The 13,680-nt window shown below is 40.8% G+C and overlaps 5 protein-coding genes across 5 annotated transcripts; 1 reads left to right on the plus strand and 4 right to left on the minus strand.

Annotated features, from left to right (window-relative positions):
* Nucleotides 1-1,862: 1,862 nt before the first annotated feature.
* Nucleotides 1,863-2,399, minus strand: TDEL0C00100 (uncharacterized protein; the record flags this gene model as incomplete). The annotated part of the gene is made up of 1 exon (XM_003680062.1): nucleotides 1,863-2,399. One exon carries the CDS (start codon nucleotides 2,397-2,399, stop codon nucleotides 1,863-1,865), a length of 537 nt encoding a protein of 178 aa, XP_003680110.1.
* A 3,209-nt stretch (nucleotides 2,400-5,608) lies between these two features.
* Nucleotides 5,609-6,976, plus strand: TDEL0C00110 (uncharacterized protein; the record flags this gene model as incomplete). Its single annotated transcript, XM_003680063.1, has 1 exon — nucleotides 5,609-6,976. One exon carries the CDS (start codon nucleotides 5,609-5,611, stop codon nucleotides 6,974-6,976), a length of 1,368 nt encoding a protein of 455 aa, XP_003680111.1.
* A 504-nt stretch (nucleotides 6,977-7,480) lies between these two features.
* VBA2 (Vba2p) lies at nucleotides 7,481-9,190 on the minus strand (the record flags this gene model as incomplete). Its single annotated transcript, XM_003680064.1, has 1 exon — nucleotides 7,481-9,190. The coding sequence occupies one exon, from the start codon at nucleotides 9,188-9,190 to the stop codon at nucleotides 7,481-7,483; it is 1,710 nt and encodes a 569-aa protein (XP_003680112.1).
* Nucleotides 9,191-9,762: 572 nt separating this feature from the next.
* Nucleotides 9,763-12,141, minus strand: OPT1 (oligopeptide transporter OPT1; the record flags this gene model as incomplete). The annotated part of the gene is made up of 1 exon (XM_003680065.1): nucleotides 9,763-12,141. One exon carries the CDS (start codon nucleotides 12,139-12,141, stop codon nucleotides 9,763-9,765), a length of 2,379 nt encoding a protein of 792 aa, XP_003680113.1.
* Nucleotides 12,142-12,625: 484 nt separating this feature from the next.
* On the minus strand, nucleotides 12,626-13,087 carry TDEL0C00140 (uncharacterized protein; the record flags this gene model as incomplete). The annotated part of the gene is made up of 1 exon (XM_003680066.1): nucleotides 12,626-13,087. The coding sequence occupies one exon, from the start codon at nucleotides 13,085-13,087 to the stop codon at nucleotides 12,626-12,628; it is 462 nt and encodes a 153-aa protein (XP_003680114.1).
* Nucleotides 13,088-13,680: the final 593 nt, after the last annotated feature.

The following is a 13,680-nucleotide window of genomic DNA, read 5'->3' on the forward strand; positions in this document are numbered from 1 at the left end:
ACAGTTCTCAGCTTAACAGGAACCATACACAGCTATCAGGCTCTCAATTAACCATAATGCCGGTTGCGTCGATGACGTGGTGTACTAATTAAATTAATTTATGATGTTATAAGGAAACAGTAATATGACTACTCAAATGGACTGTCCTTTTTCAAAGGCAAGAACATCTCATGCAATCCATCCGGTTTATATCTCAAGCAATCAGCAGCACACTCGATATCTAACGACCTAATGCTTTTTAGTGAATCTTGGCCCCGGCGATGTGGCCCAATCAGGGGCACGAGTCGTTACAGGATAGCTATTATGTTATAATTATTTTATGCCTTAATGCCAGCTGGTACTGAATTCAAGAGTTTGTGACTGCCGCTCCTTCTCTTTCTATGATCTGTATGGGGCAGAGTAAGACGTATTTTGACTTTCTTCAGTATGTATACCCTTAAATACCTTGCTCCTTTGATAACCATCATGTTGGCTGTAGCATTTGGATCTCATCTACATCACATTCTTCGATGAGTAAACTGTCTGTGCTGCATTTGAATTATTAGATTATCTTTTTGATTTTTTCATCAGCTTAGAGCCAGTATGTCCAAGAGTTGCTTACCTCTAACTTGCCGTACCATCAAATGCACCAAAATATGTCCTTTTCACAGGTAATTAATTATAAAGCACGAAAACGCCTGATAGTTTAGTATTTCATTCATGGGACACCTTGAGTCACTGTGCTGTATTTTGTTATCAAGTACCGGACAGTCGCTTCCCTGAGGAAGCGTTTGGTGACCGTTTTGGAATAATAAAAGCCAGCTTAGACGTAATAGCTTTTAAAAACGATCTGCGATTCGGAATACCCGTGATGATCGCCCTTGCTTCACTTCTTTTTTTTCACACTAAATGGTACAGCTTTCACCACTTTTAGAGAGCAAAACCTGTTTGCCGAGTATCCTAGTGCCCAGTTCCAAATATCTTGCTTGCTATGGCCTCTGCTCCAGTTATATGCTAACTGCTCCTTCACTCTCCTGTAATCTCGACTCACACTTAGCGCCGCCACGAACAAGTTGACTTCGGCACGGCAATAATTACCTGATTCAAAGCTAGAAAAATCCTCGGCGGCTGAAGCTCTATATTGCTAAAACTGACCAATGCTTAGCATCTCAGTATAGATGTATGACGATTTAAGGCATTATGGACTAAATGAGCAACTACCTCTGAGATGTAGGAAAATGAAAAATTAATAGATTCTCAGCAAAAAAACCTGTAAATTCATAATAAAATGGACCGAGAAGCAATGTGGGCCTTATCTTTCTCTTTCCCCATTTTGATATTATCTAATTTTTCCAGGTTGTACCCGCTATCAAGATCGATGTCCTTTGGCTTTATGTACCAGTGACTCCAGTCTTTTCGATAAATCCTGTACCCAAGATAAGCAACGATCATTATTGGAATGCTCATACAGTATTGGAAAAAGTTCTCGGCTGAACAAGGCTGTCTAATAGGAAAGGCGGAGACGATTATCTTACCAGCCACTAGCAGGACATTCAGGACGCATCCCAATAAACCGCGTAAATTCCAAGTGGAGATTTGAGACAATGTCATCAGCGCTCCTACGCTGAGCTTTCATGGCCATTCTGAATTTAACATGGCAAAAACAAATGCAGAACCACGTAGTGAAGAAAGAAATGGAAACACAATGCGAATAGCCAGGTAAAGATAGTACTTTAATCTTTTAATGCCACCAAGGACCCTAACAAACCAAATACACCAATTATCGCGATACCAACGAGAGGTCTGCCATTCCGGTTCATATAACCGCAGATAATCGGTGGTTGACCTGCTGTGGCTAGTTCTTGTATTAACGGCGAAGAAGCTTAGACACACGAGTTGCAAACGGAAACCACAGCCACCAAGATAACGGCATTCATAAAATATGCAGCTTTATTACCCATCGATCCAGTATTGCTCAAAGCAATTACAAAGGGCGACGAAGAAAAATCTTCACTGGTTGCCCTGCTGAGTAGTCTCTCATCGTTATATGGAACTAAGCAACCAATAATTACAACGGTCACAATGTAGAAAAGCGCAATTCTCCAGAACTTTCTCTTCGCCGCACAAGAAACAGACGAAATATCTTTTACTTCCGTGTTGGTGAGAACCACCATTTCATTGCCGCTGGAAGAGTATGCCGCAGAAACAATGGTGTTGCGAAACTTCTTTAAAACTGGTGCAGCAAAAGAACGGGAATCTTGCCAATATCTGGTGTCAATGTAACCAGTATTTCCCGGTCCGCCACCAGTCATCAGGACAATCCCAATGATGTTGAAGACGAACAGCGATACCATCTTGAATATAGACATGTAAAATTCCGTTTCGGCGAATCCCCTCACACCGGAGAGATCTAATAGCATGACAAATACAAAGGAAGTCGCGACCAATATCGCTGGATTGACGCAGTTATTCCAATAAGATAAAGTGAGGGGAAAAACTAACCAGTTGGCTGGGGAAAGGCCCAAGCCATATCAAAAGATAATTCATGTCCAAGCCGAAACGTACCGAAAGATCGATGAATCTGTTGGCATGAATAGCATAAGAACCTGAAACGGGATACTGACATGAGAGTTCTGCTACAGTTGGGATGACGCAAACATCGACATATTAACAAGCATAAAGGCTATCAACAGCAAATCAGGATCAGAAGCCAAAGACAACCCAATTCCGACAAAAAGCCCTGTTCTCAAAGTGCCTCCAATGGAAATCATTGTTAGTTGCCTCCGATCTATGACCTTCCTGTTAGGTTTAGTGGCTAAATACCATTGCTACTTTTTTCCTCTTCAGGAGCTCATCATATTCTAGATCAGTAGAAATCATCGCTGCTCCATCTCGTTTGAAAGAGTTCATAAACTCACAAAAATGCGATTGACTGCCAGTGGCCAAGGCGAATGCCGATGCGGATTCCTCAGCACCGCTCTCTTTAATCTCTAGTGTCAAGCTTTTTTTGACAAAGATTGGGACATGGCTAAAAGGGTCAGTAGCTTATTGCACAAAAGCATACTGTACCGTTTAGCCAAAGGAAGGCCTGATTTTATCAGCACTTTAAAAAATATTCTAAAACGTCTGGAGAAAAAACGAAATGTTCGATGAGCTTGAACTGTGGCTGACGTCAAAAGGGTAGCATTTGTTCAAATTATCTTCTTAGATCGGCTATGAGAGAGGACTGGCCGCTACACTACATAATCAGTGTTTGCGAGATAAAGCGCCCCTCTCGATATGTAATGGAATTCGTTGGCGAAAGTAATTCCTTAAATCACTAATGTGGGGGGCAGTTTAAACGTTGTGTTTAGTCTGAGCATGATAGTTTGATTGGGAAAGCAGCTTTCGTCGACATGGGCTTGATGATTCCTCATTTTGCGAATCCATAGCCATCTTATCATGGGAAGAAAGCCGCATCAGCTTATGCTTTCATGACATATGTTTCTTCCGATAGTCTGATGATAAAATGAGTTTGCAGGTTCGTGACGGTCCGAACAGCATAATGTATTATAAGTGGTTAACATCATGAAGTGCATTGAATTTATTCCCTGATTTTTTCATAGTTAATTCTATCTGGCTAGAACTCTTTTGACAAGAATATGGAAGAGGCTTCGTCCTAGGATAAATTAAATGATCATGACTTCGACACTGGCGAAGGCTGTCGTATATTAGGATTTACATGATGCTTACCTGCAACTTTGATTACTTGCCATCGTGATACGTCAATCATTTCCGTAATGGGAGTCCGGTCAAGCCTTGTTAGCGTCGCTGGCACTCCCGACTTATTACGATAGCCTGTCAGCGCTTCTTTCTAAGCTACTTGGCTCTGCTCATTCCGAGCGTCTGTAGTTATTGAAGGATGTCATATCTCTTACCTATCCACAAAATGTCTTTTATTATGTTATTTGTTTCGCTCCCATTTCCTTCAATCTTAGATACGTAGAAGTCATTTGGGCTGCTTACTTTAATCGCCCTTATATTTCTTTCATGAATCATCACTTCGAAGAAGTGAACGTAACCTGTGAGATGTTGTATTGATAGCAGATCCCTCCTTCACTGTATGCGATACGTCGCAATTCATCAGAAATTATATCAAACATCAGAAAGCTAAACGTGCGGAAAAACAGATCGCTATTCAAATTATTGACTATTCTATCATATGGTTTTGTAGTATCATCTGATATAGCTAAATGGACTGCTGGAATTCTTCGCATTCAAGAAGTGAGGTCATACAGAAGTTGAAGCTACTGATCAATCCATTAAAATTCTTTGCGAGACAGGATTCCCTTGAAGAAACAGACTCAACGGGATATTAAAGTCCATTAATTGAATTATGAATTCTCCTACTCTCCGTGAGGCCTTTGGATCAGATGGTGCAAAAACTACCAATCCATTGAATCGCTCGGTTGGTGCGGAAATGGTTTAAAACTCAGCTAAGTAGACCCAGTTGCGAAGGCCCGTGATGGCAAGTCTGTCATGTCCTTCACCTAGAATTGGAGGAGCGGAAGCATTTGACCGGCACGACACTTAAAAATCAATTATTATTGAAGTCAATGAAGCCGTCGACCTTTAGCCGTTTAGCCAGCGTAAAAGAGCAAGCGGGGTCACAAGGAGGTGAGATTTCCTGAGTTAAAGCAGTAGAACAATCTCAGAGTGTTTGGGAGAGTGATCTGACTAATGGCCGCCTAGGCTGCTAAGAGAACTTAGAGCTCGTAACCAATCGCTTCAAGTCTATCGCTAAAAATGGAATGAATAAAAGAGAGCCACCGATTGCTGCATATAGGTCTTGGCAAACATAGTTTTCATTTTCTCATTTACATTTCAATGTTGGGACTGTTTTTGTCTTACTTTTTGACTTGGCGCAGGAATGACTTTTTTACTCGAAGCCACAGGGAGATAATAAATAGTCTTTTAGTGGATATGAGAAACGCTGGATCGAACATTATCCAGTGAAATCTTCCACGGTTCTGACGCATACTACCAATCTGTGACCACCTGCTGTTACTACCTACCATAAGAACTATACTATCGGCACCAGAACTGTGAAATATGCACTAGCCAAAAGACCGAGAGTGCCGTTGTCTGGAGACATAGCGGAGTCTCATGGATCCACAATTTCATACTTGGCATTCAAATTAAAGAGTTTAAGCTCCTTTGGAAACTATTAAATGTGCACACATGGGCTTGCAAATACCTCGAGTAAAGTTAACTTCTGCTTCAATTTCTATCATTTGACTAACTCACCGCGATGGCTTCGAAATTGATCTCTAAGCTTATACCAGCACTTTCTATCCCATCAAAAGAGAGTAGAAGATCATCAGAGGCTTCTATAGTTGATGATCAGGAACTAACAGGGAAGGACAAGGATGTCTTCATCACATACCGTGATGAGGAGTCTCTCAGTTCTTCATCTACTGATGATCATGTTTCAAGGATCCTCAAATTGCCGATCATTATAAAGACCTTTACGAATCTACCGACTACGAATGTCGTCATTTGTCTGATCCCGAATTAACATGGACAGAAGAAGAAGAGAAGAAAGTTGTGAGGAAAAACGACTGGTACGTTACTTTTTTGGGCTTTCATTATGTTCATTGCTTTGGATTTTGATAGATACAACATTTCTCAGGCGTTATCCGCTAACATGCTGGATCATTTACATTTAACCACGGAGGATTATAACTTAGGGAATACTATTAACTTAGTTTGCTTTTTAGCTTCTGAATTGCCATCTCAGTTGATATCAAAAAAGCTTGGGGCTGATATCTGGATTCCTACCCAATTATGTTTGTGGAGTGCGGTTTCAATGTGTCAGGCTGCAATGACTACTCGAGCTGGTTTCTTGGCTACGAGAGGATTATTGGGCGCGTTGCAAGGTGGCTTCATCTGTGATGTCTGTTTATGGATGAGTTATTTCTTTACGTCTAAAGAGCTTCCTTTCAGGCTTTCGCTTTTTTATATTGCCAATCCAATGACTTCCGTTTGGTCATCACTTTTATCCTTTGCACTATTGAAAATAAAAACTGGTGGGTTGATGGATCAATCTTTTAGGTGGTTATTCTTGATTGAAGGAATTTTTACTTTCGCCGTTGGCGTGATTTCCTTCTTCAAGATGCCAGCATCTGCTGCCCAAACCAAATCTTGGTTTAGAAAGGAAGGTTGGTACACTGATAGGGAAGAGAAAATTGTTGTTAATAGAGTTTTAAGGGATGATCCGAACAAAGGCGACATGAATAATAGGCAGCCTGTCTCATTGAAAGAGCTGTGGATGAGTCTCACAGATTATGATTTATTGCCAATCTATATCGTGAGGTTGTTCACTGATATCGGAGCTACTCCACTGAAGAACTATATGACTTTGACGCTTAGAAAACTGGGATTTTCCACTTACAAGACCAATGCCCTCACAATACCTTACAATGTCTTCAGTACGATATCGATGGTAGCAATGGGATATTTTTCTGAGAAAATCAATGATCGTGCATTTTTATGCATGAGCTCATCAATTTGGATTCTTGCTTGCTTAATTCCTTTAAGATATTGGCCAGGCTCCCAAGTTGATGTTTGGGGAACTTACGCGATTCTGACGGCACTCCTTTCCCAACCTTCTATATGGGCTTTAAGCATCAGTTGGTGCTCGGCAAATTCAAACTCTGTTCGTTCGCGTGCTGTGTCAGCAGCTTTGGTTAACATGTTCTCACAGACAGCAAATATCATTGCCGCCAATATATACCGCGACGACGACAAGCCGCTATATCATCGCGGTAACACTCAGTTGATAGGCATAGCTTTTGGCGCTGTAGGTGCATGTCTAGTTGCCAAGCTTTATTATAAATACAGAAACAAACAGAGAGACGCTGTTTGGAACAAAATGACACTAGAGGAGCAAGAAAAGTACAGATTGAGCACAATTGATATCGGCAATAAAAGACTAGATTTCAGGTTCACCCACTAGTATAAATGAATCAACAGCGATCTCGATTATATGTATTTCAATAATATTCTCCTACACTCAGTAAGATGGATAGAGTTAGGCGAGACCTCTTTGTTCGAATAAATGGATAAATCTTGCATTTCATTTATTTTAGATATGGTCGACGGGCCAGGTTCGCCATGGTGGATCAGGTCCCTTCATGCATTAGTGCGTTCTAACGCCCATGTGTGTTTACCTCGGTGTCGGCTATCGTAAATTTGCTGCGATGTTGAATAACCTCTGTTGTAGAATCAAAAGAATGCATTGAGGCTAATTGGTGTAATGTCGGTTTGAACTAGTCGTGTTACATAAAATGATAATAGGCAGTGTCAAAATCTAATAAAAGTTTCAATGCCTCATGCTATGAAGTTTTAGAACTCACATCAAGTTTTCGACTAATGATAAGTATCGAAGTCTCAGATGAGTAATGAGTCAAAGATTTAATTACATGGTAGCTTCTTTAACGCTAGAGAGTAGTTTTAGCGTCTACCGTTCGCAATAAGTCCCTTCTTCTTTGATTTTGGGCTTCTTCAAGAACTCCTTGATTACGCAGAAAGCCAGCGCTAGTAAAGAAAGAATCGTTGATAGCAAGTGAGCTTTTTTCGTGCTAGAATCAAAACAATCAATCACGACATCTTTTAACTCACCGTGAAGCTTTTCAATGTAAGATGAGTTCGAAGTTATCTTGGTAACCAGTTCGTTTATCTTATCTTCGTCTAATAGATCCTTGAGATTTGAACGCAAGCTCTTGCCAAAATAAAGTTGAATGACGCCTGTCGACATAGCGACACCCCATACGGAACCAATACTTCTGAATAGGTATAGAGTAGAAGTTGCTGTCGCTTGACGACTCTTGGGGAATGCAAAAATGAATGTGAATAACGTTGCGGGGAAAGTTATACCTTGTCCTAAATTAGCTGGTATCAAAAACAAGCCTACCAGCCAATTTGGAGAGCCTTTCTCAATAAACAGGAAGAGGAAGTTCCCTAAAGCCATCAAGAAAACGCCAGCGTACAGCAGAATTTGTAGGCAGTTATATCTACTCATGCAGATACCTGTTATCAAACCACCGACTGGAGTAAACAATGAAGGTATGGTCAAACGCAGCCCAGCCTTAGCTGTTGAATCTCCCAATACAATTTGGAAGAATAAGGGAAGTGTGAAGAGATATGCATAACTGGCAAATCCGACGAGGATACTAATGGTTAGAACAACAAAACTGAATGAACTTCTCATTAGTTCCAAAGGAATAATTGCTCTTGCGCTTGTCTTTGCTTCGTTGTAGACGAATAACACCAAGATGATTCCACTGGCAAACAATAATGGCAACACCGAAGGGCTTGTCCATGAGACTCCCACTTTAGAGGAGCCTAAACTCAAATACAACAGCTGTAATGTCAACCCAATGATAATGAAAACTGAACCCGTAACATCGATATCCTTGAGAATTTTCTTAGGATGGAATAAAAAGCCGATCTCTCGATCTTCGTATTCTTTTTGATTGGGGACGTAGGAACTCATTATCAATGAATTTGTTATACAAATTGGAACTTGAACGAAGAAACACCATCTCCATCCAATCGATGATGCGATTGAGCCACCAAAAGAGGCACCACATATCGCCCCTAAACCTAATAAAAGGTTCTGGAAGGCCTGAAATATACCTCGCTTCGAGCTAGGAATCATATCTGAGTTCACAATAGTGGAAAGTGTGATCAAACCGCCACCACCGATCCCAGTCAGTGCCCTCATAAAACTCAGAACAACGATATTTGGAGATAATCCACAGGCAAGACATCCAATAGTAAAAGATGTATTAGCAAAGAACAAACAGTTTCTTCTACCCAGTGCATCTGAAAAAGAACCGTAAAGTGGTTGAAATGAGGTAGATGTGATCAAATAAGCAGTGGTGATCCAGCTGGAGATGTTCATATGATTAAATTCATTCCCAATAGTCTGATAAGTCGATGCAGTAACAGTACCATCAAACCCAGAAAGAAAAACGTTGGTGAACAGGGCAGCTTCTATAATCCATAAATTAGGTATGTCTGACAATTTGATATCTTCATCTTCATCAGCTCCATGAATGTTTTCCAGCTCTTCTAAAGAGTTTTCAGGTATTCTAGTCTCTGAAATACTTCCATAGCTAGTAGCACTCTTTCTCCTATGTCCAAAATGTTTATTGTAAGTGACCATTCCGTCCACTTTTCAATATTAACAAAATTTGGAAAGTAATTTAAGGGCCCGACATAGACCAGTGAATTGTAAGTTACTACCTTTTGACCTTCATCTTAAATCCAGCTAGCCGTCTTGTACAAATTCAATGACGAAGCCCTACTTACACAGTCAACCAAAACTACACCCGACGCCAAGAGACTAGTCGAGACGCATTGCCTGTCACACTCCTCATTCAGTTCCTACGCATATCTTATGCTCATATTCTCTACTACAGGCGCAGGGTTCCCATGGCGTCTGTATGGAGATTCTCCACGTGAAAATATGACCCGGTGACTCCCATAAGGACAGAGCCACATATTTAGGTTTTTATGTTCTTGAAAATCGATGAGTTGAAAGAGTTTGTCTGGAAGTTATCATACATTTCAGTGTTTCACTCGAGGGAGTCTGCATTATATCTTTACGAGAGGTTCTTAAAACATTCGGCACACGCTCAAAGCTATCTTGTGTTTACAACGTAGAAATCGGCTTAGCTATCAATTGAGTTTGATTAAATTACACCATTAAATATCAAATTAACAAAATAGAGTTCATCACCACCATTTGTCGTAGCCAAAAGTTTCACCCTCCTTTAGCACATAAAACTTTTGAGACTTAAGATCGCCTGTATTTTTGTACACTGTGTTCCCCCACCAATCTAAATGACCACCAGGGAACTGAACACATAGAAAGATAATGACCACTGCAATAGCAACACCTGTCTCGACACCAGCACCAGTGACAAAATTGTACTTGCTAAACCACAAAGGCCAATTCTTTCTAATTAGGAAAAGCATGAATGACATCCCAAAAAACAACGAGTAGTTGTATGGGGTACTTGGGGGAATGTTGTTCGTACCTGTGAAGAACACTGGGGTGTGAAGGTATTTGAAAAAACTCACCTTGGGGAATTTCTTCTGTATCAAAAAGACAACAATAGGTGCCAAAAGACCAATCAAGAAGAACCACATCAAGGGGTTATAAATTCTTCCTGGACTGAAAAGGTATTTCGGTAGAGACCAAATGATGGATGCATTGAAAATTGTACGACCATTAGCACAGGTGAACCCATCTGCTTGAGTGGTGGTGCAAATATCCTTGATGTTTGTTCTCATCCATTCTTGGATCCCGACATTAACCAGCCCAGAGATAATGGTAGCGTAAATTTGGATGGCAAAAATTAGACGAGGTGAAACTTTCATGTATAGAGCCAATTTCAAATCTCTGCTCAAATTTAAACCTTGTCTCATAACAATGAAACCATACAATTTGAAAAGTAGATTGGCCATTGGTTTCAAAGGCAACATGTAACCACATATCAATTCGGTAATAATGTTTAGGCCAACGTGTTGGTTAGTGATAGCTTCCAAGATACCTTGAGGCAGAAAGTTTGCGTACGCTATAATCAAGGCAATGACAAAGGCCCATGGTGGGAAATGAGTTGGGAAGGCACACACAGTGACAAACCCTAGAGCCAAGGTAATTATTTGCAAAACACCATACCACCAATCTGGACATTCTTTGTAGTTCTTTGTATAGATTCTTCTATGGATATCCATACCTCCAAAGTTGCTGTCCCTTAATTTGTTGTAAATGTCTTTACCGTGGTAGAGCGCACAGTGAACAAAGACTGCCACCACAGCTGCAAAGTTCAAACCATAGTTTAACAAGTACGAGAATGGGACGAAAACCGGAGAATACTCCTTGTATTTCTCTAGGTTTATGGAATAATCAGCATTTAGTATCTTTTTCACGTTATAAGAAGATTGAGTGTTATCAAAAGTCGATCCAGAAATGACAGGCATGTACTTGGCATACCACGTATTAGTGAAGTATAGGATAGGAAGAACGATAACGAAAAAAATCAATACGGACGCGTAAGTGTTGGCAGAAACCCAAAACGGTGTTGCAAAGACAGATCCCGACATTGCTTGAGATACCTGAGTGTAATCGAAACTTATAGGCAACAAACCAATACCACTGGAGACTCCGAACAGTGCATTGGCAACAAAGTTTTGACGTGTCTTTGGTCCCCATAGAACGACGTTGAAATATGAAAGGCCCTTGAACAAGAATCCAGGAACCCAATGCCACACGAAACTACCGATTAACACAAAATAGAACATCTTGTAACGGTCTAAGGACCAACCGTTGACGATTGTCTTGTCGACTTTCCTAGAGTGTAGAGAGTCAAACAATGAGACTGAAATCAAAGTCTGAGGCCAGATACAACTAGGAGGATCCACGACCCATCTTCTTGTCAGACCTGCTGCACCGTAACCCAACATTTGGGAGGTCCAAACCAAAAGTAGTTGATAGCCTGCATTCAACTTCATGTGGTAGAAACTCACTTGAGCATTTAAGATATACATGGCGTAAGCCGTCGAAGAAGTTAATGCCACAGCAATCGTAATAACTGCGTGTTCCTTCTTAGTGAATGGACCAGGGTTCAAATCGAAAAATGAAAACCTCTTGCATTTCCAATCTGGCAACAATGCCAATGCTTTACCCACGGGGAAACAAACAACCTGGGCGACTAAGAAATTAATCTCCAAACTAGGATATCTCAACGAGAAAAACTGATTAACACCAGCAAATACCACAACAAAAACCGTTGTTAAAAACCAAGTTCTCCAATGGTTCAATATAATACCGGGATCATCATCAATTGGAACAACGGCTCTCACATCGGGATAAGGTGAATTAGGTAAAAGACTCACATCACCTTCCCAAACACCATCATCAACTACTGCTTCATCAAAAGAACTGTCTGTGGTACTCACCCTCTCATCAATGGCTACATCTTTCAATTTCTCATTTTTCGTAACCACTTCAGCGTCGGAACCTCTATGTTCTAAAGTAGAAGAAGCCTCTTCATCTGCTAAGTAAACCACCACAACATCATTTGCACGACCTGGTTTTTCAGGTTCCATCTCGGGTGGAAAACAATTTTCACTGAAGTACTTGACTAGAAATTAATTGGGAGCTATCAAACGTAGAGCATCTTTGCACTTATATCAATAAAAAAACTTAAGTTCGTCGGCCATCGGGTGTCTTACGATGAATCATTGTAATGCTGCCAGTATCTACTGTGGCGGGTGCCACAAATGACGTCTAAGATCGTTGCGTGTGGCCTTCTGGAAGATAAGGCATGGCGGCTGCTGCTTGTTTTGCCGCGAATTGAAGTAAAAAAAAAAAAAAAAGGAATACAGAGAAATCTGCGCCGCACTAAAAAGTCGCCGTGATTATCGTGGACGAAGTCTCGAGCATTCTCAGTAACTGTAGGAAACGGACACAGGGAGCCATCATTGATAAGAGCCACCTCCGTTCTGGGATCTTGGCGAGTGGGGGGACATTGGCAACCCGTTTGGCAAAGTTGCTGGTAAATAGTCTTGGCAAACTGGAGGCTGTAACACTCTAATAGAGATATTTACGCAATCTTATCATGTCACGTAACCTCAGGTTGTTCTCAATAATTGGCTCCTTGTAGTGTTCGATGAAAAAATCAGAGTCGACTCCTACTATTCTAAAACCACATTTTTGATACAGGTATAGTTGCCCAAAGCTTGTGCTTCCTGTTCCGATCTCAACTACTTTGTAACTGTTGTCTGCGGCCCATCTCAACGCCGCTTCAAGCAGTTGGGTGCCAATACCTCGGTTTTGGTAAGTTTCTGCAACAGCAACGTTGACAATCTCTACAGTATCAGGTCTCGTCGGTAGGAGAATGAAGACCCCTACAAGATCTGTACCTTTTCTCGCTTCAAAACAAAAGCTGCGATCTAGGTATTTCGAAATGGCCTCCTTAGAAGGGTCAGCATCCAACAAAAGCTGATAGTGTTCTTTAGTTGCTTCTTTGAAAGGTTTCAATTCAAGTTGCATTCTATTTGGATCCTGTAAGCGAGTTCTATCGTTCTCTGCGAGGTTATCGAGGGTTAAGTTCTATTTCCAACCACCCCCGAGGCGATTTTCAAAGCTAAGAAGATACAAATAACTTCGGTTCAATATAAGAACACTCTATGTGGGTATGTTTAACAACATCAAATGCACCGCGTTGCAATGACATAGTGTAGTAAAACTCTGGCGTTTAACCTCGCACGGTCTTTCACTTCTACTATTGGGTGGGTAATAGCACTATTTGGCTTGGTTCGATAGGACGCTTTCTAATAAGAGTATCCAAAAGTTTATACTCATTTTTTTCCGACGGTGAAAGGGTGGCTTTTACGCAGCTTCAACAGAATTGGCATTTGAAGCAATTGTCTTATTTGATTTTGCTTAAATATGAAAAGCTAATATACCAAGCGGTGAAGGATCTTTAGGTGCCAAATTTGAATCATCGAGTACTTATAACTTCGGCAGGACTATTGATAAGTCGATCTATGTTCTGAGTTTGTACCACCAGGGCTATTTTTCATTAGTTTCTGTGGAAAGAAGAATCAGCTTTTTTCCCCCCATAATGAACCCCAATTTTATTG

This window comes from Torulaspora delbrueckii, chromosome 3, assembly GCF_000243375.1.
Source record: "Torulaspora delbrueckii CBS 1146 chromosome 3, complete genome".
NCBI lineage: Eukaryota > Fungi > Ascomycota > Saccharomycetes > Saccharomycetales > Saccharomycetaceae > Torulaspora > Torulaspora delbrueckii.